Here is a 26,383-nt window from a genome sequence, read left to right on the forward strand (position 1 = left end):
ATTGATCTAGAGATAGTATGGAGGCTCAAAAATAGTTGATTCAAGCACAACTTGGAGAGAATTAACAATGTAGTTGAGGTTGATGAAACAAAAGTTATGAGCAGTAAAAGTTTATTTTAAAAATCAAGAATATGTACTATTTTACATATGGAAAAATTTCAGTAGACTTCAGTTCCTCACTATTCCAATAAGCAGAGTTTTATATGGATGTTTAGGGCATAAACTTCTCTACAAAAGCTCATTACAGTCCAAATAGGTGGGGTATTAGCAAAAAACAAACAAAAAAAGATTGTCCAAAGACTGTATACTTTCCTGAAAAGCTGCGCTTGCTTATGAGAGCATAGTGCATCAGGATGGCTGTTGTAGGTTCTGAACATTTGAGAAAAGCATTAGAGCGGGGAACTTGTTCAAAAGGGAGCTTAGGTGACCTTTTTAGGAACACACTTTTGTTTGTCTGAGGAGGACTTTTTTCTCACCTTATACCCTGTCCTTGTTTCAGTCATATGGGCTTTTTCTCTGGGTGGGGGCCTCCTGCTATTCTTGTCTATCTCACTGAGCTCAGAGCCAAACCACTGCCTTACTATATCTCTGTCTTTCCTATCTTTTATAATCTGTTCTCTCTTCCCATCAAAGGGGTGTCATTCTCTGGGAAGGAAGAATGAGAAAAGCTACATATTCTATTTATCCCAGGATTTTGCTTTGTTTTTTTCCCCCACATATCTTTGATGCCATCTGGCCTTTCCTTCTGAGGAGGCTAAGATGACCAAGGGAACAGTACTGTATGGAAACTCCTCAAAAAATTAAGAATAGAGTTACTGTATGACCCAGTAACCCCTGTTCTGTGTATCTACCCCAAATAACTTGAAACATTTATTTACAAATATGTATGCACCTGTGTTTGTTGCAGCATTACACATGGTGGCCAAGACATACAAACAACTGAAATGCCCTTAAATAGATGATTGGATAAAAATGATATGGTACATATATAAAATTGAATACTCAGCCATAAAAAAAGAATACTGCCATTTGTGACATATGAATAGATCTTTTAAAAATTTTTATTATGTATTAGTTTCAGGTGTACAACTTACTCTACATAGTGTTCCCCTCTATATTTCCAATATCCCAAATGGCACCATGCATAGTTATTAGAATATCACTGGGATCTTGAAAATATCATGTTAAGCAAAATGAATTAGATAGAAAAAGAACCATATGATTTCATTCATGTGTGGGATATAAAACTGAAAGCAACAAATGAACAAACAAGATATACAAAAACTCAGACACAGGTAACAGTATGGTAGTTAACAGAGAGGAGGGGGCAGGGGTAGTAAACAGTAAAGGGGGACAAACAGTGATGGAAGATTTGACTGTGTGGCGAGCACACAATGCAACACAAAGATGTATCACAGAATTGTACACTTGAAACCTATACAATCTTATCAACAAATGTCACCCCAATAAATTTAAGAAATCAACAATAAAAGGCTACAGCTTATATGGTGTTTCCCCCATAACTCCCTCTCTGGTGGTTTCAGCCCCGTCGTCCCCATTCTGACGTTCTAGTGTCAGCTACTGCCATATCCACGATTCCCCTTTGTCTTGAAGCTGAAATAAATTTAGAGAAAAGGGGAAAGAAGGCCCATTTGTTTCTCTGATGTCACATTGAAGGGCTTCTAGGTCAATGTGTATTCTTTTAGCTTCACAGGCTCAGTAGTATGAAAAGAAGAGCAGGACAGGCTCCACTTGTTTGGATCAGGAACTTCACTTTTCAGCCTCTACCCCTCAAAGTCCATTCTTCCTAAGGCATGAACTGGTTCAGGGTGTTTTCTTTTCCCAGAGCAAGCCCATTCTATTACCTTTCATTTTCCCTTAATCCAATTGACCTTTCCCTCTATAAAGAAATCAGTCTGATGAAGGGGAATGAAACTGTACTGGGGGAAAAGAAAGCAATGAAACCATGAGAAACAGAAAATGTATTATTTTTTTTAATTTTTTTTTATTTATTCATTTCTTTTTAGAGAGGAGAGAGAGGAGAAAGAGACAGAGAGAGATGGGGAGGAGCTGGAAGCATCAACTCCCATATGTGCCTTGACCAGGCAAGCCCAGGGTTTCGAACCGGCGACCTCAGCATTTCCAGGTCGACGCTTTATCCACTGTGCCACCACAGGTCAGGCCTGTATTATTATTTTAATAGCTATGTAAAAACTGGAGCCCTGAGAAGCTGCAAAAGGATTTTCCCAACTAACTTGTGCATCCCTGTATGACAAGTACCAAATGAGAGTAGCACATCTAGGAGAACAAAATTAGAATTCAGAAAAAAGGCACACCAGATCCTGACTCCTCTCTGAAATACTCTATTACACTAGTTCTGAGCAAAAATCTTCATAGCTGGTTACTGAAAGCTAGATCTGATACTGGGCCAATTGTTAAGGCACCAGTTGTCCTGAGGAGGAAGATGAGTACTGTGAAGGAGGGATGGCAGCTTTGTTTCTAGGAAAGTAATAACTGATTAAGGGTAGTCAAGGAAGATACATTTCATCACTTTTACATCAACTTCGCTAAAAATACTAGTTGTCTAGTTTAGTAATTGTTGGAATAACCACTCCAGTAGTATGCCTTTAAGTCCCTTTCACCATGTCAAACCCTTCAGATGTTGTTAGTACATATCACAGCTATTGTTGATATACCAGAATACTTCTGATACTGTTTGAATTGTGCAAGCATATAAAACATGACCTCTCAGCTTAGTTTTTCTAGTGATTTAACTACGTTGAAAATCACCACTAAGAATTTCAGTAAATAAACAGATATAGTTTCTATATGATTATAACATTTGTAGGTCAATCAATTTAGCTTCTTCTAGTGATTTTGGAATTAGTGTAGTAGTTTGAACAATTCTAACTCACAAAACAAAGAGGTTATTATAAGAAAATACTAGTGTAGCTAAACTAGATTATATCCTAATGGTCAAAATGAATTTCACAGCGCTCCTTAAGAATATATTGAATAGGTTCAGAAATTAAGTAATTCACTTGTTTATATTAGGGAACTTGAGTGAAGTTCCTAGAATCAGGCCTTCCTCTAGAGCAGGGGTCTCAAACTTGCGGCCCAAGGGCCGCATGCGGCCCGCCGAACAATTTTGTGCGGCCCGCAGACTAATCCACGAAGTTCAAAATATTTTGGATAAAATTAAGTAAGCCTAGGGGCCTACTTGTATTTTTCATTTCTCTAGCATCCTAGCTAGATATTAGCTTAGTTAACAGCAGTTGTGATGCAAACTACAGTTTCTGGTCGTTTTGTGACACTGAGTAAACTGCACGTACGATTGTGCTTGTTGTACTGATTTTTTTTTGTTTTCAACTGCAGTGAGAAAAGTGTTGCATAACAGTTGCCTTTTGTAGACCTAGTGCGGCCCGCCGAATGGCTGTGATCTTGCTCTGCGGCCCACATGCTGAGTTGAGTTTGAGACCCCTGCTCTAGAGGCATGAAGGAGCTCTAGAGAAGTGATGTAAAAAAGATTCACTATGTTACCAAATAAAAATTGCAATTGACTCCTCCCTTCATGTAGCTTTCAATCTATCTTGTTGGCACATAGAAAGGCTTGGATGTATTTGTCTCCTTTGATATAAACAAGTTAGAAAGTGCTTCTTAGATTTTCTCTCATTAAAGAGGGGCAGAGTAAAAACTGTGGCTGAGGAGGAGTTGGCCTTGGATTAAAAAGTGCTACCAGAAAATGTAAGACATTTTTCATTTTGAGCTGAGGGAACATTATTAGAGTAACAAAAGGATACATGTAAGTTGGAATGCCTTTTGCAGCCAAGTATTTCCGTATAAGGCGCTCAGTACCATACCAGTTAAAACCTTTTGTGGCATGTCCAAGGCGTGGAAGGTGGACACTTGCTGTTGAAAAGAAAAAAAGAATAGATTATGATGTCTTTCTTCATCAAAAATTGGTTAAGGGAAAAAAAAAATTGATTAAGGGAAAAACATCTTTAATTCATTAATAGGTATAATACACAGGAAAAAATAATCTTTAGCCACTCTGTGGTTTCTAATGGACCAAATGTATAAAATCATGGTGCATCCCATTCAAAGCATAGAATTATAATGTCAAAAATACTCTGGGGATGGAAGGATGGAATACTATGCAGCTGTGAAAAAGAAGGAAATCTTTCCTTTTGCAATGGCATGGATGGACCTGGAGACTATTATGCTAAGTGAAATAAGCCAGGCAAAGAAAGAAAAATATCATATGATTTTACTTAAATGTGGAATCTAATGAACAAAGTGAACTGAGGAATGGAATAGAGGTAGAGGTGGGGTCACAAGGACCAGAGGGACAGCTGTCAGAGGGAAGGGGGATGAAGGGATGGGATCGGAGAAGGTGAAGGGATTAGTGAAATTATATATATATTTCACTATATATATATATAACACAGATTATATATATATAATTATATATATTATATAACATATAACACAGAGATACAGATAACAGGACAGCAAAGCCCTGAGGGAAAGGGGGAGGGAGTTAGGGGGAGACGAGGAAAAAGGGGTGTAAATAGGGACACGAGGGTGGGGGGGAAGGTGTTATATTCAGTGAGACACTTGAATCCAATTTAACACAATAAATTAAAATTAATTAAAAAAATATTCTGGGGAGGTACTGCTAGGGAAAAAAATTCAATTCACAAGGACCGAAGGCCCTAAAAATAAGTAAGTACATAGGAAACAGAATATGATCAATGGTCAAGATGTAATTAAAATAAGCAAAGATTCTTAAAAAGTCAATCAGTTCAACAAACTCTGAGATATACTGGGTTTGGAAACAACACTAAAATACGGTTTTTGACAGAGAAATATCTGCTGATGTGGACTATGATTCTCCAAGAGAGGACATAATAAACAGCATTTCCCAACTACATATGACCACTTTACTTTATCTCTGGTGCTCTGCTTCATCATCTGTAAAATCGTGATATAAATACCCCTGTGGGTGTGGATGGTATGCAGAGATCATGGATACAGAAGTGATTTTGAAAGGAAAAAGAGCTTCACAAATACAAGATGACAAGGTAGTTACTTCTGTCGCTTCTCATATCAGGACTTACCTTTACCAGGTAGATTAAATGAGTTCTTGACATTTCTCACCTCAGCTTAAAAATCACACTGCATGCTTGGGAACAGAAATACATCTACTTCTGAGAATAGATGTAAGAACTTACCTTTCTTTTTCTTTGCTGCTAAAAATATCTTCTTCAGGCCCTCTTCCAGGGCTGCCATCTTAATGCCAGACAGGACATTGGAGCAATCACGGTGCTGAGCCACAATTAAGGCCAACTAAGGAGAAACCATCATTAATGGCTGACATGGCATGAGATGGCTACATAGTCAACTAAGTGACCTGCCCTTGAATAGAGTGTGCACAATCCTCCAATAGGAACAACCCCTTATGGATCACTCAGATGTTAGCTTTCAATGCTCTGCCTGAACAGTCATATATTAGCAAGCCGACGATTTCACACACCACTGTAATTGCTCTATTTTGTGGTACCTTTACATAAGCTTTCATTACTCTTTTTAAGATATGTTAAAACATGAGTCCAAGACATGCTAGCCTTTCTAAATGCTCTCAAGGATAAAAAAGGAATTTTTTATAAAAGTCTTTTGAGGAGCAGAAAGGTCTTTTGGGGTTCTTTTACTCGAGCCCACTATCTGGTGATCAAGTAAGCTCTGGTTACGAGGATAAGCAGCCATTCTATCTCTGTTCAAAATGCTAAATATCTCCCACCTCCTAACCTAAGTGGAGGAGGAGAACGGGAGAGAATGTCAGGGAATATCTGGGACTGACATCACTAGTTACATCATAGTCACGGTATCCTACTCACTGTAAACATTTCATGAGTCACTGGATTCTGAGCTTCTTATACACAACCACTGTGTCATTTTTATTTTTTAGCATTTTAGAAATAACTGAATTACTGAACAAGCAGAAACCACTTTGCTGTTAGGCACACGGAACAGTAGCCTCAAGAAATGTGTGAGACTAATGAGATTGGTGACATCAGAGTAATGGTGGTATGAGAGATACTCCTGATCTCTCCCCTTGAAATTTCAACAAATTCAACAACTATAATGCAGTGAAGTTTCCCCAGCTGGGCTCACAGGCATACTTGAAAGATCCACGTACCAAATGAACTAAAGAGGGGAAAGGTTGAAAAGGTGGGGGGGCGGAAGATAAAATGCATTTGAGGTTGGCTCTGGAGAGGAGACAAATCAAAGTGACTGGTTTTTTTTTCTCTGCCAGTCTATGGGGAAGAGAGAAGCTCGGGCTGTCTGGGTTTTGTCTGAGAGGTAGGAAGAGGGAAACCAGGAGTGACTAGGTTTCCTTCTGCCTGGAGAAACAGTGAGATAGAGGGGCACAGGGGAAGATACAAAACCCAAGTGGTGGCAGAGCATGGGGTCATGGCCAATGTTCCCATGGTCTGCCTGCAGCCTGTGCTTAGCACAGAGACAGAAAAAACTAAAGTGCATCCCTACCCCCAGCCTCCCAGATCCCACCTCCCTCACCTCACAGGTACAGAAAGTGGCAGAGATAAACCCCACAGCTAGCTATCCAGAGACACTCTTTCCCCAGAAGAACATAGGTGCTCCACATCTGGTCCCCTGGTCTGTTGAGATGTGAGGAGCACCTGGAGGCCTGAGATTGCCATTGCTAGAGCCTTAAAGCCAGAAAGCCTAAGCCAGAAAGCAGAAGCCATAAAACCCTCCCTAACAACATGTCCCACCCACCAATGTGATCATGGCCCTGCCCACATCATTGTGACAGCAACATCTCAGTGGAGAACAACCCAGGAATTTCACAGGGCTAAAACTTGTAACAGCAACACCTGCTGGAAAAAAACAGTAACCTCTCAAAACAAATTTATTTTTCCTTTTCTTTCATATTTTCCTTTTGTCCTTCTTTTTCTTATTTTTCTTTTTCATTTCATTTTCTTTAATTTTTATATCTCATTCTTATTTTATGTGTATTTTCTGTTTTAGATTTTTTGAGTTTACAATCTGTTTTCTGTGGTTTTTCTTTATTAGTTATTATTTTTAAAACTTTAATATTTTATTGTAGTTTTTTATTTTAATTTTTCATTTTTTGTTGTTTTTGTTAGAATGTTTAACAATACCATTCTCAAATGCCATCAAGGAAGAAGAAACCAAATACCATGGCTACACAAGACAGAGACATAGCTCAGAAAGAAAATGAAAAATCTCTAGAACAATAATCTCAATCACATGGAAATCTTGGAGTTAAATGATAGATAATTCAAAAATTGAAGTTCTGATAATACTCAACGAGATGTGAGAAAACACCAACAGGCAACTTAATGAGCCCACCAAAGAGACTAAAACTCTAAAAACAGAGATGAAGAACTCAATACATGAATTGAAAACAGGCAGAAAAATTAGCTAATATAACAAGTCAGATAGAGGAAAGAATCAGTGACATCAAAGAGAGGCAACTAGAGAGATACTAAAGATAGAAGAGACTCATGAATTAAAAAAAAAAAAAATGAAAGCTCAACAAGAATTGTCTGTCTCCATCAGAAAAAGTGATATAAGAATAATTGGTACAGGGGATCCTTGAGTTACAACAGTCTCAATATACAACATTTAAAGTTTATAATGCTAACTCTCATAAAAACTTTTAAAAATTGAGATGTGAGTGTTTCAGTTATTCTGGATGGATGCCTTGCAATAATATGTCATCAACCTTCCAGACAAACCTGGAATGATTCTTTTTTTTTTTTAACAGAGAGAGTCAGAGAGAGGGATAGAGAGGGACAGACAGACAGGAACAGAGAGAGATGAGAAGCATCAATCATCAGTTTTTCGTTGCGACACTTTAGTTATTCATTGATTGCTTTCTCATATGTGCCTTGACCATGGGCCTTCAGCAGACTGAGTAACCCCTTGCTCAAGCCAGTGACCTTGGGTCCAAGCTGGTAAGCTTTGCTCAAACCAGATGAGCCTGCGCTCAAGCTGGCGACCTTGGGGGTCTCGAACCTGGGCCCTCTGCATCCCAGTCCGATGCTCTATCCACTGCGCCACTGCCTAGTCAGGCTGGAACAATTCTTTAAGAATAGATCTGCAACAGATCCTGTACCCTCTACATAAGCTGCTTCTCAAAATGAAACACCTGTAGTACAGGTAGAATCATCTCCAGCATCTCCTGCATGTTCCTTAGACAATCCTGATTCACCTGACCCAGTATCTCCAGCACCTTCTGCTGGTTCTCCTGCCTCTTCAGCTTCCTCCTCCCAATAGGTCACTCTCTCTACCCTGCAATGTCCCTTCCAGTGTGCAAGCCAACCACAGAAATAAAGGTAAGAAATTTTTATACTAAATTTTTTTGTCATTTTTTCTTTTACTACAGTACAGTGCCATTCATGACACTATGGATAGACCTTGAGAACATTATACTGAATGAAATAAGTAAGAACAGAAAAAGCTAAGAACTATGAGGAAATTCCAAGATAGCAACAGAGGTACATGTTCCAACTGCCACCTTCCAGGACCAAATTGGATTACAACTTAATTTAAGAACAATCATCTTGAAAAACCAACATTGGACCAAACAAAGAGGAGTCTATAAACAAGGCTCACAGAAGAAGCCAGAAGACTGGTAGGAAAGGCAGAGACATGGAATGGCTGCCCCAGGCCCAGGAGTGAGCAGTAGCAGAGGATCCCAAGGGATTCTCACTGTGAGGAGGTTCGCCCTGAGAAGGGAGTGTCCTAAGCCTCAGGCCAGGTGCCCCAGCCTAGAGCCCAAGAGCCAAGAGGTGTCCACACAGCATTTGGCAATTAAAATAACAGAGGTTTCTGTATGTGAGAAAGAGACACAGGTTCCATCTTAAAGGGCCAGTGCAGAAGGTCTCATTCACAGCCACTTACCCAGGGCTCCGGCAGAGGGAGGGCTGGGAGAGCTGAAAGGACTAGAGTTGCATGAGGAGAGTGTGAAGTTGGTGGCTCAGGAAGAGACACTGTGGGGGACAGCCACCAGAACCTCTGTGCTGAGTCACTCTCCAATACCACAGTTATCATCCTTCTTGGGTGGAGCAGTCCCCGTCAAGCAGCATCAGCCGGGGGGGGAAAGCAATTGCCCCACCCTTGGGAGTCTCTCTTGTTCCACCCCATGGAGAATGGGCCATTCTGAGAAGTCAGCTAGAAAGCAGGGACATGTAAGTGAATCAGTTTTCCAGTACCAAGGCCAGACCTTGTCCCTGCACTCTCTCAAGCCTATGACTGGTGCTTCCCCCTCAAAGGAGATTCAGTAGAAACTCCAGACTGTGAGCAGACCACATATCTCGGTCTCAGAGGCCACCTCCACTGGACTCCTGGGTCCACACCCTACTGAGGTCTGTGAAAAAAGTCTGGACAGACTGACACCTAGGGCCAAACCATACCCACCAACCTTCCTAATCCCTGAATTGTCTGAGGCTCTAGACTCTACCAGAGATTTTTTTCAGTGGCCGAGCCCAACAAGCAGAGAGAGGCTGAAGGAGGCAGAGCTCGGGGAACCTTGGCCTTTTGCTGACTTTCCCCCAGGCCCAGTGTGGGTAAAAGCCAGCCTAGGTCTGTGACTTGGTATTTGCATGTGCACCTGAGCCGAGCAGAGATAGCCACAAACTCTGGATTGCTTGTAGCTCAAAGAAGGTTGCTGACAGTCACAGGCAGTATCTCCCAATGGTCTGGGCCAGGTTCTATCCAGGGAGGCCCTGGGCTGACAGATCCAGTAACCAGCTGCAGAGAGCATCAGTTCAGAACCTAACAACCCTTGCTAGTGGTGTGTCCTAAGGAAAGGTTCCTCATACCAAGTCCAGCTGAGGCAAGTTCCACTATATGTGATTAGCACCAGCACAGTGGCTCATGTACATTGGACAGAGTAGAACTTCACAGTCAGCAGGAACACGTGCTGGATATCATGCCCCGCTGGGCTAGGTTCAACAGGGGTAAGGTAGAAAGTGGCTAGGAGCACAGACATTTAAAGTGTGGGTCCCCATAAGTCCATTGCTGGGTCTAGTCGAAGGGCTTAGCCAGGTTTGAGGAGGGGGGGGGCACAGTCAGCCCCAGGAGAGGACTCTCTCAGTCTTCCTCCCTGAGGATCTCACCAGCTTGAAAGACTTCAGCAGAGGGGACTGTTAGCCCCACCCAATCTGAACCTGCTGCTCGCCTTCCTAGGGAGAAACAAAATTTGAGTATCCAGAAGTGGCTGAGGGATTAGGCTCTAGAGTAGGGACCGCTTTCCCCTTACTAAGCTCCTGACCAAGAGACCCCTGATGTAGGGGGTCCCACTAATGCTGCATTCCCTACTTCAGCTGCTCTAACTCACCAAGCTTGCTACCTGTAGAGGGGTTGATTGAGTGAGGCCAGTCTGAGCCCACACTATAGTCTTTCTACAGAATACTCTGTGGGAAGACCTGCAAGCAGCAAGAGGAGGAGGTGAAGCAGAAAAGTGGAGACAAATCTTATGGAGCTTGGGGCTTTTACAGAGCAGCTGTCAGCTCTAAGCAGGAGGAAGCTGAACTTTATACACGTTGGCCCCTTCCACACTACCCAGGCACAGAAAATGCAGACACAAACAGTAAATAGAGCAGTAGCTCCAGACAGGTAGCCCACGGAAGTTTACAAACAATGGCTGATGCCAACCAAAGAAGACCTAGAACCAACACAATCTGTAGTGCATGGCAGACAACACTGACCCTAGACTCAGCTAACTACACAAGCAGCACGCACAAAGGTGGAGTCCACCAGGCACCAGACACTGTGGAGAATAACTACACCCAACAGGACAGACACTACTACACAGTGTCTAATACACATGATCAAGGTTGACCCTTAGGAGCCAGCCAGCTTGAAGGGATAACAGCATCCACAAAAGGATCAACTGCATTCAATACTCACATACAATCGGAGGGAAAATACTACCCTCAACAAGCATTCCTAGAACAAGGAAATCAGGTGGCCTGGAGGTCGGTACCACTGAGCCCATCTTCCTCATAGACACCACAACAAAATTCAAAGTCAGACAGCACTATCAAATACACAGACAAAATGGGCAAAGAAATATGACCAAAAGGAATCAAGAGAAATCACCAGAAAAAGAACTAATTTAAATGGAAGTTACCACATTACCAAATGCAGAGTTTAAAATAGTGATTTTTAGGATGCTCAAGGATCTTAGAGCAACATTGGATGGTCACAATAAAAACTTAAAAAAAGAGCAAACATCAAAAAGGACATTGAAATCATAAACAAAAACTAGTCAAAAATGACAAATACAATATCAGAAATGAAGTCTGCATTAGAAGGAATCAACATGAAAGCTGGAATGCCCACTAGTGGGCGGGAGAGACCAGGTTGACCAGCACTGCAAAAGTGGGCGGTTTTTATAAAAAGGTGTGCCATCACAGGAATAGACACTTCTCCAAAGAGGACATACAGATGGCCAATAGGCATATGAAAAAATGTTCAACGTCACTAATCATTAGAGAAATGCAAATTAAAACCACAATGAGATACTACCTCACACCTGTCAGAATGTCACTCATTAACAAATCAACACACAATAAGTGCTGCCGAGAGTGTGGAGAAAAGGGAACCCTCCTGCACTGATGGTGAGAATGCAGACTTGTGCAGCCACTGTGGAAAACAGTGGGCATTTCCTCAGAAAATTAAAAATGGAACTGCCTTTTAACCCAGCTATCCCACAATTAGGAATATGCCCTAAGAATACCAAAACACTGATTCTAAAGAAGATATGCACCCCCATGTTTATGGCAGCATTGTTTACAATAGCCAAAATCTGGAAACAGCCCAAGGGTCTGTCAGTGGATGAGTGGATTAAAAAGCTGTGGCATATATACAGAATGGAATATGACATAGCTGTGAAAAAGAAGGAAATCTTATCTTTTGTGATGGCATGGATGGACCTGGAGATTATTATGCTAAGTGAAATAAGCCAGGCAAAGAAAGAAAAATATCATATGATCTCACTTATATGTGGAATCTAATGAACAAGGTGAGCTGAGGAATGGAATAGAGGCAGAGGTAGGGTCACAGGAACCAGAGGGACAGCAGACAGAGAGAAGGAGGATGAGGGAATGGGATCAGAGAAGATGAAGGCATTAGTAAAATTATATATACATAACAAATAGATACGGACAACAGGACAGCGAATCTCAGAAGGAATGAGAGGAGGGAGTTAAGGGTGGGAGGGGTAAAGGGGGTATAATGAGGGGCACGTGGATGGGGGGTGAGGGTGTTATCTTGAGTGGGACACTTGAATCCATGTTAACACAATAAATTAAAAATAATAAAAAGTAAGAAAAAGAAAATCAATGAAGAAAAAAGAACTTTATGATTTCACACATAAGTGGGATATAAAACTGAGGCTCATGGACATAGATAAAAGCAAAGTGGTTACCAGGGGGAGGGGTATGGGGGAAGGGCATTTGGGGAAAGGAGTAAAGAGGGACCAATTATATGGTGACAGAAAATAATCTGACTTTGGATGATGGGTATAAAACATAATCAACAGTTCAAATGTTATAGGAACGTTCCTAAAACCTATGTACTCTTATTGATCAATGTCACCCTGCTAAATTTAATTTTCTAAATAAAATTTTTTAAGAAATGTGCCTCTTGGCCTAGTTTCTAAATGTCTTTTCTAAGTCAGTAATGTTTAGCTCAAATTTTAAATATGAATTTAAGCCTGGAAAAATTTAGGTAGGTGTGATAAATAATAAATATTACAAAAATTCCAAATGGCAGGCAAGTGGGAAACACAAGAATCAAAACAAGAAATTTAGTGCAAGCAGAGGAAATACAGATTGGTTCTTAGATATGGCTGGCTTGAAAACACAATCTTTTATAGAACTTTTCATGTAAGAAATGATGAAACCTCTCGGAGGTTTCAGTCATGTTTTCTTTTTGTTCAGTAAATGTGTACTGAGCATTTCCTATGAGCCATACTGAAGGGATAAAAAAAACCAAAATTAAACTCTTCGCAATTAAGGGCCTGCCTTCTAGGACAGTGGAGGGTAACGTGGAGTAGGGGATGACAGTGCTCCAGAAGCTGAGACAAACAGTATGGTGGTTGGGGGAGTGCAGCAGAAGGTCAAGTTCAACCTGCGTATTGTGGGCTGAATAGTGGTCCCCGAAACTAACATATTGAAGCCCTAATGCTTAGTACTTCAGAATGTGACTGTATCTGAGGTAAGACTTTAAAAAAATAAAAAGGTCTTTAGGGTGGGACCTAATCCAATCTGACTGATGTCCTTATAGTAACAAGAGATTTGGACGCAGAGGAAAGACCATGTGAGGACACAGCACGAAGCTGACCACCTGCAAGCCAAAGAGAGAGGCCTTAGGGGAAACCAACCTTGCCAGCACCTTAGTCTTGGACGTATGGCCTCAAGAACTGTGAGAAAATAAATTTCAGATTTTTAAGCCACCCAGTCTGTGGTCTTTTGGGGCAGCCCTAGCAAACTAATACACAGCTAGAGAGGCCAGTGGGTGCGGGAGAGGTTTCAAGAAGAGGTGATAGGAGTCACATTTTATCTCTGTTAAAGAGATGTGGTTTTTTCACTTACCAAATCTTGCCCTTTGTTTCTTGACTCTTTATCATCAATAGGAAATAAAAGGACACCTCCCAAACTCAAGTCTGAGGTGAAATAAAAAGAAACAACAGAAAGAATATTGAGTTCACTAAGACTGAATCCAATCAGGTATCAAATCTGCATTTTCTCACTCTCCTGGACTAGTCACTGCTTTAGCCAGGTACTCATTTTTTCCTCCTCAAAAAATACTGTTCGACTTTATATTTATTTTACAACAGTTTACTATTTACATTTATTAAATACCCTATTATCCCCTACTACCCCAGGCTTTGTGCTCTAACCCTGGGGATTCAAAGATGAATATAACATTCTCTGTAAGTGCCCTAACTTCTGTCTTTAGAGAGCTCAGTCCTCAAAGTAGCTTCCTGCTCTCAATATAGTGTCACCTGGGCCATTTGAAAGCTGAACCATTTTTGCCTGACATTTATATTTACCACTGTCATTAAGGTAGGACTTAGTTCCCAAAAATACTCAAGTTTTTAAAAATATCATTCCTTCAAAGCCTGGCACAGTACTTTACACATAGAAAGGAATACTTTTTGAATAAAAATTACTTGGCTAAGGAACATATTTATTTCCTGCCTCATGTACAAGGTTTATTTCTTTATTCTCATCCTCCCAGTCCCCCTCCCCTTTGGCAACCATCAGCTTATTTTATGTACCAGTGGGTGTGTTTGTTTTGTTTATTCAGTTGTTTTGTTTTGTTTTTAAATTTCACATGAGTGAAATCATACATATTTGCCTTTCTTTGTTTTGATTTATTTCACTTAGCATAATATCCTCTAGGTCCACCCATGTTGTCACAAATGGCAAAATTTCATTCTTTTTTATTGCTGAGTAATACCTATATGTGTACCACATCCTTTTTAATCCATTCATCTATTGATGAACATTTAGGTTGATTCCGTATCTTGGCTATTACTAATAATACTGAAATAAACATAGTAGAGCATATCTCTTTTTCAAATGAGAGTTTTTGTTTTCTTCAGATAAATATCCAGAAGTGTAATTGCTGAATCATAAGGCAGCTCCATTTTTATTTTTTGAGGACTTTCCATACTGTTTTCTATAGTGGCTGCACAAATTTGCAATCCCACCAACAGTGCACAAGGGTTCCCTTTTCTTTACATCCTCACCAGTACTACTTGTTTGCTCATTTACTTATTGTAGTTTTATTTATTTATTTATTTATTTTGTATTTTTCTGAAGCTGGAAACGGGGAGAGACAGTCAGACAGACTCCCGCATGCGCCCGACCGGGATCCACCCGGCACGCCCACCAGGGGCGACGCTCTGCCCACCAGGGGCGATGCTCTGCCCCTGGGGGGGGGGGTCGCTCTGCCATGACCAGAGCCACTCTAGCGCCTGGGGCAGAGGCCAAGGAGCCATGCCCAGCGCCCGGGCCATCTTTGCTCCAATGGAGCCTTGGCTGCGGGAGGGGAAGAGAGAGACAGAGAGGAAGGAAGGGGGTGGGGGTGGAGAAGCAAATGGGCGCTTCTCCTATGTGCCCTGGCTGGGAATCGAACCTGGGTCCCCCGCACGCCAGGCCGATGCTCTACCGCTGAGCCAACCGGCCAGGGCCTTATTGTGGTTTTAATTTACATTGCCCTGATAATTAACGATGGTGAACATCTATTCATGTCTGCTGGCCATCTGTATGTCCTCTTTGGAAAAATGTCTATTCATTTCCTCTGCCAATTTTTAAATTGGATTGCATGGGATATTTTTAGTGTTAAGTTATGTGAGTTCCTTATATATTGGATATTAACCCTTTATCGGATGTATCATTTGCAAATATCTTCCCCTATTCAGTCAGTTATCTTTTCATTTTGTTAATGGTTTCCTTTGCTGTGCAAAAACTTTTTAGTTTGATGTAATCCCATTTGTTTATTTTCCCTTTTGTTTCCCTTGCCAAGAAGACATATTCAAAAATACAGCAATATCCGAGTTTAGTGCCTATGTTTTCTTCTAGGAGTTTTATGGTTTCAGGCTTTACATTTAAGTCTTTAATCTATTTTGAGTTTATTTTTGTTTATGGTATAAGAAAGTGATCCACTTTCTTTCTTTTGCATGTGTCTTATCCAGTTTTCCCAACACCACTGACTGAAGAGCCTCTACAAACTTATCTATTAGGGTTATCTAATGTGATGGCACAAAATTGTTCATAGTTGTCTCTTATTGTCCTTTGTGTGTTTATAGATTCAGTTATAATTTTCTCCTCTTTCATTTCTTTTTATTTTTTAATTGAGAGGAGGGAGACAGAGAGACAGACTCCCACATGCACCCCAATCGGGATCCACCCGGCAAGTCTCCTAAGGGGGACACTCTGCCTATCTGGGCCAGTGATCTGTTGCTTGGCAACTGAGCTATTTTTAGCACCTGAGGCGAGCCCTGGGGCTAATTTGCTCAACCACAGAGCCATAGCTACAGGAAAGGAAGAGGAGAGGAGGAGGGGAGAGGTGAAGGAGATGGTCACTCTCCTGTATGCCCTGACAGGAAAGGAGGTACCCCTACCCCTTCTCTATGCCATGGGAGAATACTGTTCAGACTTCCAAATCCCCCTAGCATCAAACAGCTTTACCCCAGCCTGTTCTAACTTTATAGTACAACCTCCTTCCCTTCAGCACCCAAATCTTGTTAGCACTTTAATGGTGTGTCTGATTTCTCTCTCACAGGGTTCTCACGTTTTCATGGGAGATTCCCTATGAATATGGGGTAAACTGGGTAAGCAATGAAATGCTAAACTTCAAAATACATTCAGGGATCAACATTTATCTAAATATTTTCACATTCATTATCCTCATTATAGTCCCATGAAGTAGATGGAATATTACTCACAAGTTACAAATGAAAAAAAAGGCACAGAGAGGGTAAAGAACTACCTCAAAATAACATTACAACTAGCTAATTGATGTAAGAATTCAGACTCCAACTAGCCCTTCTGATTCCTAATCTACTGCTTTTTAAACTCACATACCTGTCTTAAGTGCCCTCTTTTATTCCATCCCTAACCCTTCTCTCTGCTGTGCTCTTTACCTTTCATTTTCCCAGCCAGCTCATATATTTTTCTTGGCTCAGTGGATCGTTTCTCCAGAGCTGTGAATAAACCACCTCTGCCCCAGCGGCCAGAGTCATCTGAAAGAAGAAAGAAAATTTTCTTTTATACAAGGCAAAGTCTAGTCCACAGCCTAAAAAAATAAAGGTACACCAAATAGGCTTATAAAGGAAAATTTTTTCTTCCCTCTGTAATATCAATCTAATCTAGGAATATCATAGGTTGAATTTCTCAAATATGTTTAGGTTTCCTATAGTATACCTGACCATGATAACAGAAAAGCATCGAAAAATTTAATGATCTGAAAGAGCAAAATTTCTGTGGTACTTCTATAATTCCTGGGAAGTGACTGAGGAAAGATGGAAGATAGATGTAACATAACAAAGAAAGTTGAAGCACCAGTTCTACAATGCATGACTCCCATTTTACAGGTAAGGAAGAGGAAAGTTTAAATGACTTACTCAATCTGGTGCTAACATAGCTGTTTAGTACCTTGTATTTAGAGTCATTCATTCATACTACAAATATTCATTAGCATGTATTACATCTCAGGCATGGTTCTAAGTGCTAGAGCAGTGGTAGTCAACCTGGTTCCTACCACTCATGAGTGGGTGTTCCAGCTTTCATGGTGGGCGGTAGTGGAGCAACCAAAGTATAAATAAAAAGATAGATTTAACTATAGTAAGTTGTTTCACAAAGATTTATTCTGCCAAACTTAGCGAAAATCTGACATAAAGTACTTGGTAAGTAATTATTATTATATGCTTTAACTTGCTGTAACTCTGCTTTATAAATTTTATTAAGTAAAGTTACTTCCCTACTTTATAAATCACCATTACTGTGGGACCGGTGGGTGGTTAGAAAATTTTACTACTAACAGAGATACAAAAGTGGGCGGTAGGTATAAAAAGGTTGACTCCCCCTGTGCTAGAGTTATAGCAGTGGACAACAAAACACCCTGCTCCCATGAAGCTTATTTTCTAGTGCAATGAAACAGTTAAATAAGCAAATACATATGTAATATATTAGGTGTTGATATGTGCCATCAAGTAAAATAAGGTAGGAAAGGGGACAGAGAAAAGTGGAGGGGTGAGGACAGGCTCTGTTCCAAATGAGGCAATCAGGTGAGATCTCTCTGACACAAAGACATTTGAACAATGCTTGACAGTGGCTATCTGGGAAAACAATGTTCCAGGAAGAGGATGTAAAAAATAAAGAGTGCAAATGTCATGAGGGGGGAACATGCTTGGAATTTTGCTTTTTCTCAAAGGATGTGTTTGTCTTATAGATGTTGCCTCCTTTCACTTTCTTAAAAACCTTGTGAAGAGAATAATGTAGATATTATCCCATTATATGGATAAGGAAGTTGAGACCCAGGGAGGTTGGGTTACTCAACCAGGTAAACGAGAGATGAGAGTCAAATCCAGGTCTCTTGATTCTAAAATTCACACTTCTTTTGACCACACAAGATCGCACTGGGCCCATCAATCATGCCTAGGTCAGAGTTCTGCTCATTCTCCCCAGTTCTTGGCACCATAAAGATTGAGGCTCCCACCCTAGGCCGTAACACTTCTCCTACCTACACAGTGCACAATCACAGCATCCTCTGCCCCAGCCTGTGGGTGGGTGACGTCACCACTAACATATTTGATGGAGGTCGAGTCTGAATCTTTATAATCCAGTTGGGCTGAGGTCTCATCTTCCCTGTCCTCTAGGTCCTCTAGTTCACTCTCCTCAGAAGGCAGGCAGAAGGACTGATAGTTGTTGGACTCCCACCAGGCCACCCTTCAACAGTCCAGAGAAAAAGAAATTAACTGGGAGAATCACAGTTTTCCTAGAGCACATTTTGTAATGCTATTCACAAACAGTAAGTATCAAGTTGGGAATACAATTAGAAACTCACCCCAATTTTCTGCCTATTTGTGAATACACAAGGTTTACTGATTAGCCTAACTGCCTCCTGACTATACTTCAATAATGAGCAGCCACCTAATATCCTCATTCTTAAGAATATGACTAAAAGTGGCTGTGAGTAAACTACATGTTGTTAGCTACAATAAAATCTTAAATATACTTGCCTCAATTTAAGGTTTTATTTAAAATTTTTTAAATTTTAAATTAAAGTTTGTATCTTGTCTGCCTTAGGCACTCAGGACTTTTCACTTAAGTAAACTATTTAGGTTAAAGTTTAGTCTCTCAGACCCTGGCCGGTTGGCTCAGTGTATAGAGCATTGACCCCTGGTGTGCAGACATACCAGGTTTGATTCTTGGTCAAGGCACATATGAGAAGCAACCATCTGCTTCTCTTCTCCTCCCTCTGCCGCTTCTCTCTCTCTTCCCCTCTTGCAGCCAGTGGCTGGACTGGTTCAAGCATCGGCCCCAGGCGCTGAGGATAGCTCAACTGGTCTGAGCAGCAGGCTCAGGCACTGAGAATAGCTTGGTTGTTTCAAGCATCAGCCCCAGACAGGGGTTGTCAGGTGGTCTTGGTTGGGGCACATGCGGGGGTCTGTCTCTCTATCTTCCCTCCTCTCACTTAAAAAAATATAAATAAATAAAAAAGTTTAGTCTTTAAAAAAGTATTCCATTACCAATAGGAGCTATCAGCTTTACAGAAGTTTTCTGCAATTTTAAAGTGATGTTCAGCTCTAGACTTACTATACAATTCTTTTACCAATTATGACTCTCAGCTTTATTAATAATATAAATTATACACACATACTTTTTCTTATGTTCCTCTTCTTCCTTTTTCTTCTTCTTCTCCTCTATTAGTTTCTTTCTCTTGGCTGCTGCCTCTTGTCTTTTCTTCCTTCTGTCCTCCAGCTCTTCTGGACTTAAAATCCACTTCCTCTTTGTAGACTTCTCCACAAGGCCTGGGATGAGAACCTGTTGGAAGAAAAAGATCCATAAAAAAAAAGTTTGGGGGATGCCTGTTCCTTCATGAGTTTCATTCAAACCTAGAACACACTCTGTATGGAAGTAACATGTTTAATATTTCACAAATCATTGCATCACCATGCCACCTGTGTGCTAGAAAGACACTTCAATTAACACTTCCATCACTCATCTCACAAGCATGGAGACCAGGACATTGTCCTGCTCTAAACTCAACTAAAGCACTGGCATGGCTGGTACAGCAATGCATCATTTTGATTAATTTCATTAGGAATAAGGTACTTCAAAAAAATAACTTTTTTAAAATTGAAAGCATATCTTGCAGGATGTCATATTAGGTTTAACCATTTTTAATGGAAATATTCCTACAATTTATTATATTTCTTTCTTAAACAGAATATTGCACATCCTGATTATCTCAATAATAGCTGGCACTCAATGAGCACATACTTAGTGCCAAATAATGTGGACATTAGAAATAGTGTTTGAGTTCTTACATTGCCTTTATTTCGGAGTAACCGGCCCTCTTGACTAGTTTTCTCCAAAATGGTTTTCTGAAGATTCACCAGTTGTTCAAATGATTTTCTGTCTTCTTTACTGGGCTCCTTAGAGTAATCTTTACCTTCAAATAAGTACATATGATTTTCTAAGAATATAAAACACAAAAAGAGAAATGTTAGATACTAAAAAAAATGGATTAGCTCTATTCAAAGCAATAATCAGGGTGAACAAAAAAAACAGCCTCGCCAAAACTTTCAGAACTGTGTTGAATAAGAGTAGAGAGAGTGGGCAGCCTTGTTTTATTTCTGATTTTAGAGAAAAAGCCTTACTTTTTTTCACCATTTGGTATATTATTAGCTGATGGTTTGTCATATATGGCCTTTACTATGTTGAGGCACTTTCCTTCTATACCTATATTATTTGTTTTAAACATAAAGAGATGTTGTATCTTATCAAATGCCTTTTCTGCATCTATTGATAGGATCATATGATTTTTGTCCTTTTATTACCTTGACCAGTTTACTTATGTTGAACCATCCTTATGCTCCTGGAATGAATCTCATTTGATTGTGATGTATTTTTTTTAATGTTTGTGGTAGTCAACTTGCTAGTATTCTGTTTAGGATTTTTGCATCTGTATTCATTAGAGATATTGGTCTGTAGTTTTCTTTTTTTGTGTTGTCCTTGCCAGGTTTTGGTATAAGGGTCATGTTGGCTTCATAAAATGTGTTAGGGAGTACTGCTGCTGCTTCTACTTTTTTGAAGACTTTGAAAAGGATAGGTACCAAATCTTCTTTGAATGTTTCATAGAATTCACTAGTGTAGCCGTCTGATCCTGAACTATTATTTTTAGGGAGGTTTTTAATAAGTGTTTCTATTTCCTCCCTGCTTATAGATCTATTTAAGTTTTCCACTTCTTCATCACTCCATCTAGGAAGATTGTATAGTTCTAGAAATTTATCCATTTCTTCTAGATTGTCGAATTCAGTACCATATAATCATTCACAGAGCAATCAGGCAAGAGAAAAAAATAAAAGGCATCCATATCAGAAAAAAAGAAGTAAAGGTATCACTTTTTAAATATATGATCCTGTATATAGAAAACCTTTGGCTTGCTGGCTCAGTGGTAGAGCATTGGCATGGAATGTAGATGTCCTGGGTTTGATTCCCAGTCAGGGCACACAGCAGAAGTGACCATCTGCTTCATCAACCCTACCCCTCCTCATTCTCCTTCTCTCTTCCCCTCTCACAGTATGGCCTGATAGGTTCAAGCATATTGGCCCTCAGCTCTGAGGATGGCTGTGGAGCCTTTGTCTCAGGTGCTAAAAATAGCTTGGTTGTAAGCATGGCCCTACAAGGGCAAAGCATCAGTTGTACACATAAGACATACGTGGAAGTCTGTCTCTCTATCTCCCTTCTACTCACTTGAAAAAAGGAGAAAAAAAACCCCAAAGGTTCCACAAAAAAACTATTAGAAATAATAAACCAATACAGTGAAGTCACAGGATACAAAATCAATATTCAAAAGTCTATTGCTTTCCTATATACCAAAGATGAAACTTCAGAAAATGAACTCAAAAACACAATTCCTTTTATAATTGTAACAAAAAAATATAATAAAATACCTAGGGATAAACTTAACAAGAGAGCTGAAGGACCTATATGCTGAAAACTATAAAACATTATTGAAAGAAATTGAAAAAGACACAATGAAGTAAAAAAATATTCCATGTTCATGAATTGGAAGAATCAACAGTTAAAATGGCCATATTACACAAAACAATATAAAATGTTATGCAATCCCCATCAAAATCCCAATCTCATTCTTTAAACAAGTAGAATAAAAAGTCACCAGGTTTGTGTGGAACCATAAAAAAACCCAAATAGCCAAAGCAATCCAGAGAAAAAAGAATGAACCCAAAGGCATCACCACTTGACTTCAAATCAAACTACAGAGCCACAATAATCAAAACAGTATGGTATTGGCAGAAAAACTAACATACAGACCAATGGAACAGAATCAAGAGCCCAGAAATAAAACCACATATATATGGAAAAATAATCCTCAACAAAAAAGCCAAGAACACACAATGGAGAAAAGAAAGCCTCTTCAATAAATGGTGCTGGGAAAATTAGAAAGCCACATGCAAAAGAATGACACTTGACTACAGTTTGTCCCCCTGCACAAAAATTAATTCAAAATGGATCAAAGACCTAAATATAAGATATGAAACAGTAACTTACATAGAAGAAAACATAGGCACTAAGCTCATGGACGTTGGCCATAGAGAACAATTTATGAGTTTGACTCCAAAGGAAAGGGAAGTAAAGGCAACAATAAATGAATAGGATTATATCAAACTAAATAGCTTCAGCACAAGAAAAGAAACTGACAACAAAACAGACAGCCAACCAAATGAGAGTTGATATTCACAAACAACTGCTCTGATAGGGGGTTAATATTCAAAATAAAGAACTCACAAAGCTCAGCAAAAAACAAGGAAACAATCCAATTAAAAAATGCGAAGAGGACCTGAAAAGAACTTCTCCCAAGTGGACAAATGGCCAAGAGATATATGAAAAAATGTTTATCTTCATTAGCAATAGAGAAATGCAAATCAAAACTACAATGAGATACCACTTCACACCTTTTGGATTAGCTATTGGAGAGCCTGTGGAGAAAAAGGAACCCTCATTCATAGCTGGTGGGAATGTAAACTGGTACAACCATTATGTAAGAAAGTACGGTGGTTCCTCAAAAAAATTAAGACTAGAACTACCATATGACCCAGAAATCCTTCTATAGGGTATCTACCCAAAAAACTCGTAAACATTAGTATGTAAAGACACATGCACTCCCATGTTCATCACAGCATTATTCACAGTTGCCAAGACTTTAAAAAAAACACAAAGTGTCCTTCAACAGAGGATTGGCTAAAAAGATGTAGTACATATATACAATAGACTACTACTCAGCCATAAGAAATGATGACATATTGCCATTTACGACATGAATGGACCTTGAAAATATTATAATGAGTGAAATAAGTAAATCAGAAAAAGCTAAGAACTATATGACTTCACATATAGGTGGAATATAAAACTGAGAATTATGGACATGGATAAAAGTTGAAGTGGTTACGGGGGTGGTGCAGGGAAGGGAATAAAGAGGGACAAAAATATGGTGACAGAAAATGATTTGATTTTGGTGAAGATTACACAACATAATCAACAGTTCAAATGGTATAAAAATGTTTACCTGAAACCTATGTTCTCTTATTGATCAATGTCATCCCTTTAAATGTAATTTAAAATAAAAAGGAACAGCCTATATTCTAAACGGGGTTAAGACTAGCTATGATGAAGGTAGTGCATTTATGATTCCAATGACACTGATGGGTTTGGGATCCACAAGGAGATCTCACACATTAACTTTTCAAAGGAGAGCATAGCTAAAGCCTTTTGGTCGTCTCTAGATGGTCTGTGAGTCTCTGTTATATACCTCCATCCTGTTGAGTCTTAAATCACTCATCACTTATTCATGCCACACTATTCCTCAGCAAAAATCTTACATTAAGGTATCCAAAAAAACATATTCTGAACATACTTTTAATACTCAACTCATTTCCCCTCTTTCCTATAATATTTTTTTAAAAACCTATCAATTTGATGAGAAATATGAAGAATTATAAATAAAATTCCTTATATAATTCCTTAGATTTACAATAGTCTTTCTAGATTGCATGAAGCATTTTCATGAGCCTATCCACAATCCTGGTATAACTATCCCCACTTAAGAAAGGAAAAACTGAGGATCAGACAGGGATTAAGAGATATCTGAATTCTTACTGCTAATAAGAAAGCAGAATTTCTGACTCCTAAGGCCAGGAGCTTTTTTCAGTATATTATTGTGTCCATAGAAGTAAGGTGAGATAATAGGCCAGCAAATAACTACAGCAATAACAACCCTGCTTAGATAACATTGTATGCCATCAGAACACTTATACATCTATTATCACATTAGATCTCTGCAACTGTTTAAAAGAGAGAAATAGACATTAACAGCACCATTTTACAGACTGGCACACAAAAGCTTAAAGAGGGTAGGTGATCTGCCAAGATCATAAATCACTGATAAGGGAAACTCATAACAAGACTAGCAACCACAGAGATGTGAGATGATTCTAAAGTAAAGTGCATTTAATAGCATATGTTACCAAAGAATGTATTTTCACAGTATTATGAAATCAGCTGTTTTCTCTAGAAATTATAAAAGCAAAACATTTTCATTCTCAAGAGATCAATGGCTTCACACTTGCACTCAAATACAAGCAGCTATAATTCTGATTGGCATTTGCTAATTAAATCAGCAGTGGGCTTTCAATGAAGTGCTCTATCAACATGTGGGAAAAAATACAGAGCTGATAAGTGTCAAATAGAATCAAATATGCATGCTTCATATTGCATGCAATTCTCAACTTACAAACCTGGTAGACTGCCTGAAAAAAACCATTGTGTTTTGGCAGGTGGGCTGAGAAATATAATTACCTTTCTGAAAACCAGTAAAGATTTTGTTCTAGTAAACATTAGAAAAATAAGATGACATTCATCTAGATGAGTTCAGAAATGGGTCTAAGCTTCAGTTTTTTGTTGTTGTTGTTGTTTTACAGGGACAGACAGGAACAGAGAGAGATGAGAAGCATCAATCATCAGTTTTTCATTGTGACACCTTAGTTGTTCATTGATTGCTTTCTCATATGTGCCTTGACCGTGGGCTACAGCAGACCGAGTAACCCCTTGCTTGAGCCAGTGACCTTGGGTCCAAGCTGGTGAGCATTTTGCTCAAGCCAGAGGAGCCCGCGCTCAAGCTGGAGACCTCGGGGTCTCGAACCTGGGTCCTCCGCATCCCAATCCGATGCTCTATCCACTGCGCCACCGCCTGATAGGCAGTATTTATTTTTTTAATTAAGAAATTAAATTTAATGGGATGACACTGGTCCATAGGAACACATAAGTTTCAGGTATACTTCTCTATAGCATTTAAATTACTCATTGTGTTGTGTGTCCATCACCCAAATCAAATCATTTTCCATTACCATATTATTTGGCCCTCTATGCTGGCCTCCGCCAAATCGCCTCCCTCTGGCAACCACTTCACTTTGTCTGGGTCCATGAGTCTCACTTTTTTATCCCACCTATGTGTGGAATCAAATAGTTCTTAGCTTTTTCTGATAGACTTATTTCACTCAGCATAATATTCTCAAGGTCCATTCATGATGTCTCAAACAGCAATATTTCATCATTTCTTATGGCTGAGTAGTACTCCATTATATACCACATCTTCTTTATCCATTCCTCTATCAAGGGACACTTTGGTTGTTTCCAAGTCTTGGCCACCATGAATACTGTTGCAATGAATATGGGGGTGCATATATCTTTGTGAACAAATGCTTTCTAGTTTTTCAGATAGATACCCAGTAGACAGATTGCTGGTTCATATGATAGCTCTATTCTTAATTTTTTGAGGAAACACCATACTGTCTTCCATAGTGACTGTACCAGTTTACATTCCCACCAGCACTGAAGATTCTTTTTTCTCCACAACCTCTCCAATATTTATTACCTGTCAACAGCCAGTCTAACAGGTGTGACATGTTATCTCATTGTAGTTTTGATTTCCATTTCTCTAATAGCTTGAGAAGATGAGTATCTATTCATATATTTGTTGTCTGTCTTCATGAGAGAAATGTCTGCCCAGATTCTCTCCCCAATTATAAATTGGATTGTTTGTGTTGCTGAGCTTTGTGAAGTCTTTATATATTTTGGACAGTAACCCCTTGTCAGAGCTGTTGTTTGTGAATATCATCTCCCATTTGGTTAACTGCTTTTTGTTTTGTTGTAGGTTTCTTCTGCTGTGTGGAAGCTGTTCAATATAGTCCCATTCATTTATTTTTGCCTTACTTCATCTTTGGGGGGTCTTCATAAAATGGTCTCCTTGGTCAAAACATAGTACCTATGTTTTCTTCTATGTAATTTATTGTTTCAGATCTTATATTTAGGTCTTTGATCCATTTTGAATTAATTTTTCTGCATGGGAACAAACTGTAGTCGTTTCATTCTTTTGCAATGAAGTTTCATTCTTTTCTAATTTTCCCAGCACCATTTATTAAAAGAGGCTTTCTTTTCTCCATTGTGTATTTTTGGCTCTTTTATCAAAGATGATTTGTCCATTTATATGTGGTTTTATATCTGGG

At 39.4% G+C, this 26,383-nt stretch overlaps 1 protein-coding gene across 2 annotated transcripts in view; it reads right to left on the reverse strand.

The window, feature by feature from the left end:
• Positions 1 to 851: 851 nt before the first annotated feature.
• The window catches only part of CHD1L (chromodomain helicase DNA binding protein 1 like), a 69,898-nt gene continuing 44,366 nt past the window's right edge, over positions 852 to 26,383 (reverse strand). Inside the window, exons 15-22 of one of the 2 annotated variants that reach the window (XM_066362111.1) lie at positions 20,126 to 20,274; positions 19,456 to 19,619; positions 18,316 to 18,521; positions 16,718 to 16,816; positions 13,656 to 13,726; positions 5,235 to 5,349; positions 3,801 to 3,909; positions 852 to 2,514 (exon numbers count right to left, since the gene is read on the reverse strand). In XM_066362111.1, coding sequence (XP_066218208.1) covers positions 2,436 to 2,514; positions 3,801 to 3,909; positions 5,235 to 5,349; positions 13,656 to 13,726; positions 16,718 to 16,816; positions 18,316 to 18,521; positions 19,456 to 19,619; positions 20,126 to 20,274 — 992 coding nt within the window. In that variant the 3' untranslated portion in view covers positions 852 to 2,435. The remainder of the gene's footprint in view (positions 2,515 to 3,800; positions 3,910 to 5,234; positions 5,350 to 13,655; positions 13,727 to 16,717; positions 16,817 to 18,315; positions 18,522 to 19,455; positions 19,620 to 20,125; positions 20,275 to 26,383) is intronic. The other variant, XM_066362110.1, reaches the window with a different exon arrangement.

Source organism: Saccopteryx leptura, chromosome 2 (assembly GCF_036850995.1).
Source record: "Saccopteryx leptura isolate mSacLep1 chromosome 2, mSacLep1_pri_phased_curated, whole genome shotgun sequence".
In the NCBI taxonomy this organism is placed as follows: Eukaryota; Metazoa; Chordata; class Mammalia; order Chiroptera; family Emballonuridae; genus Saccopteryx; species Saccopteryx leptura.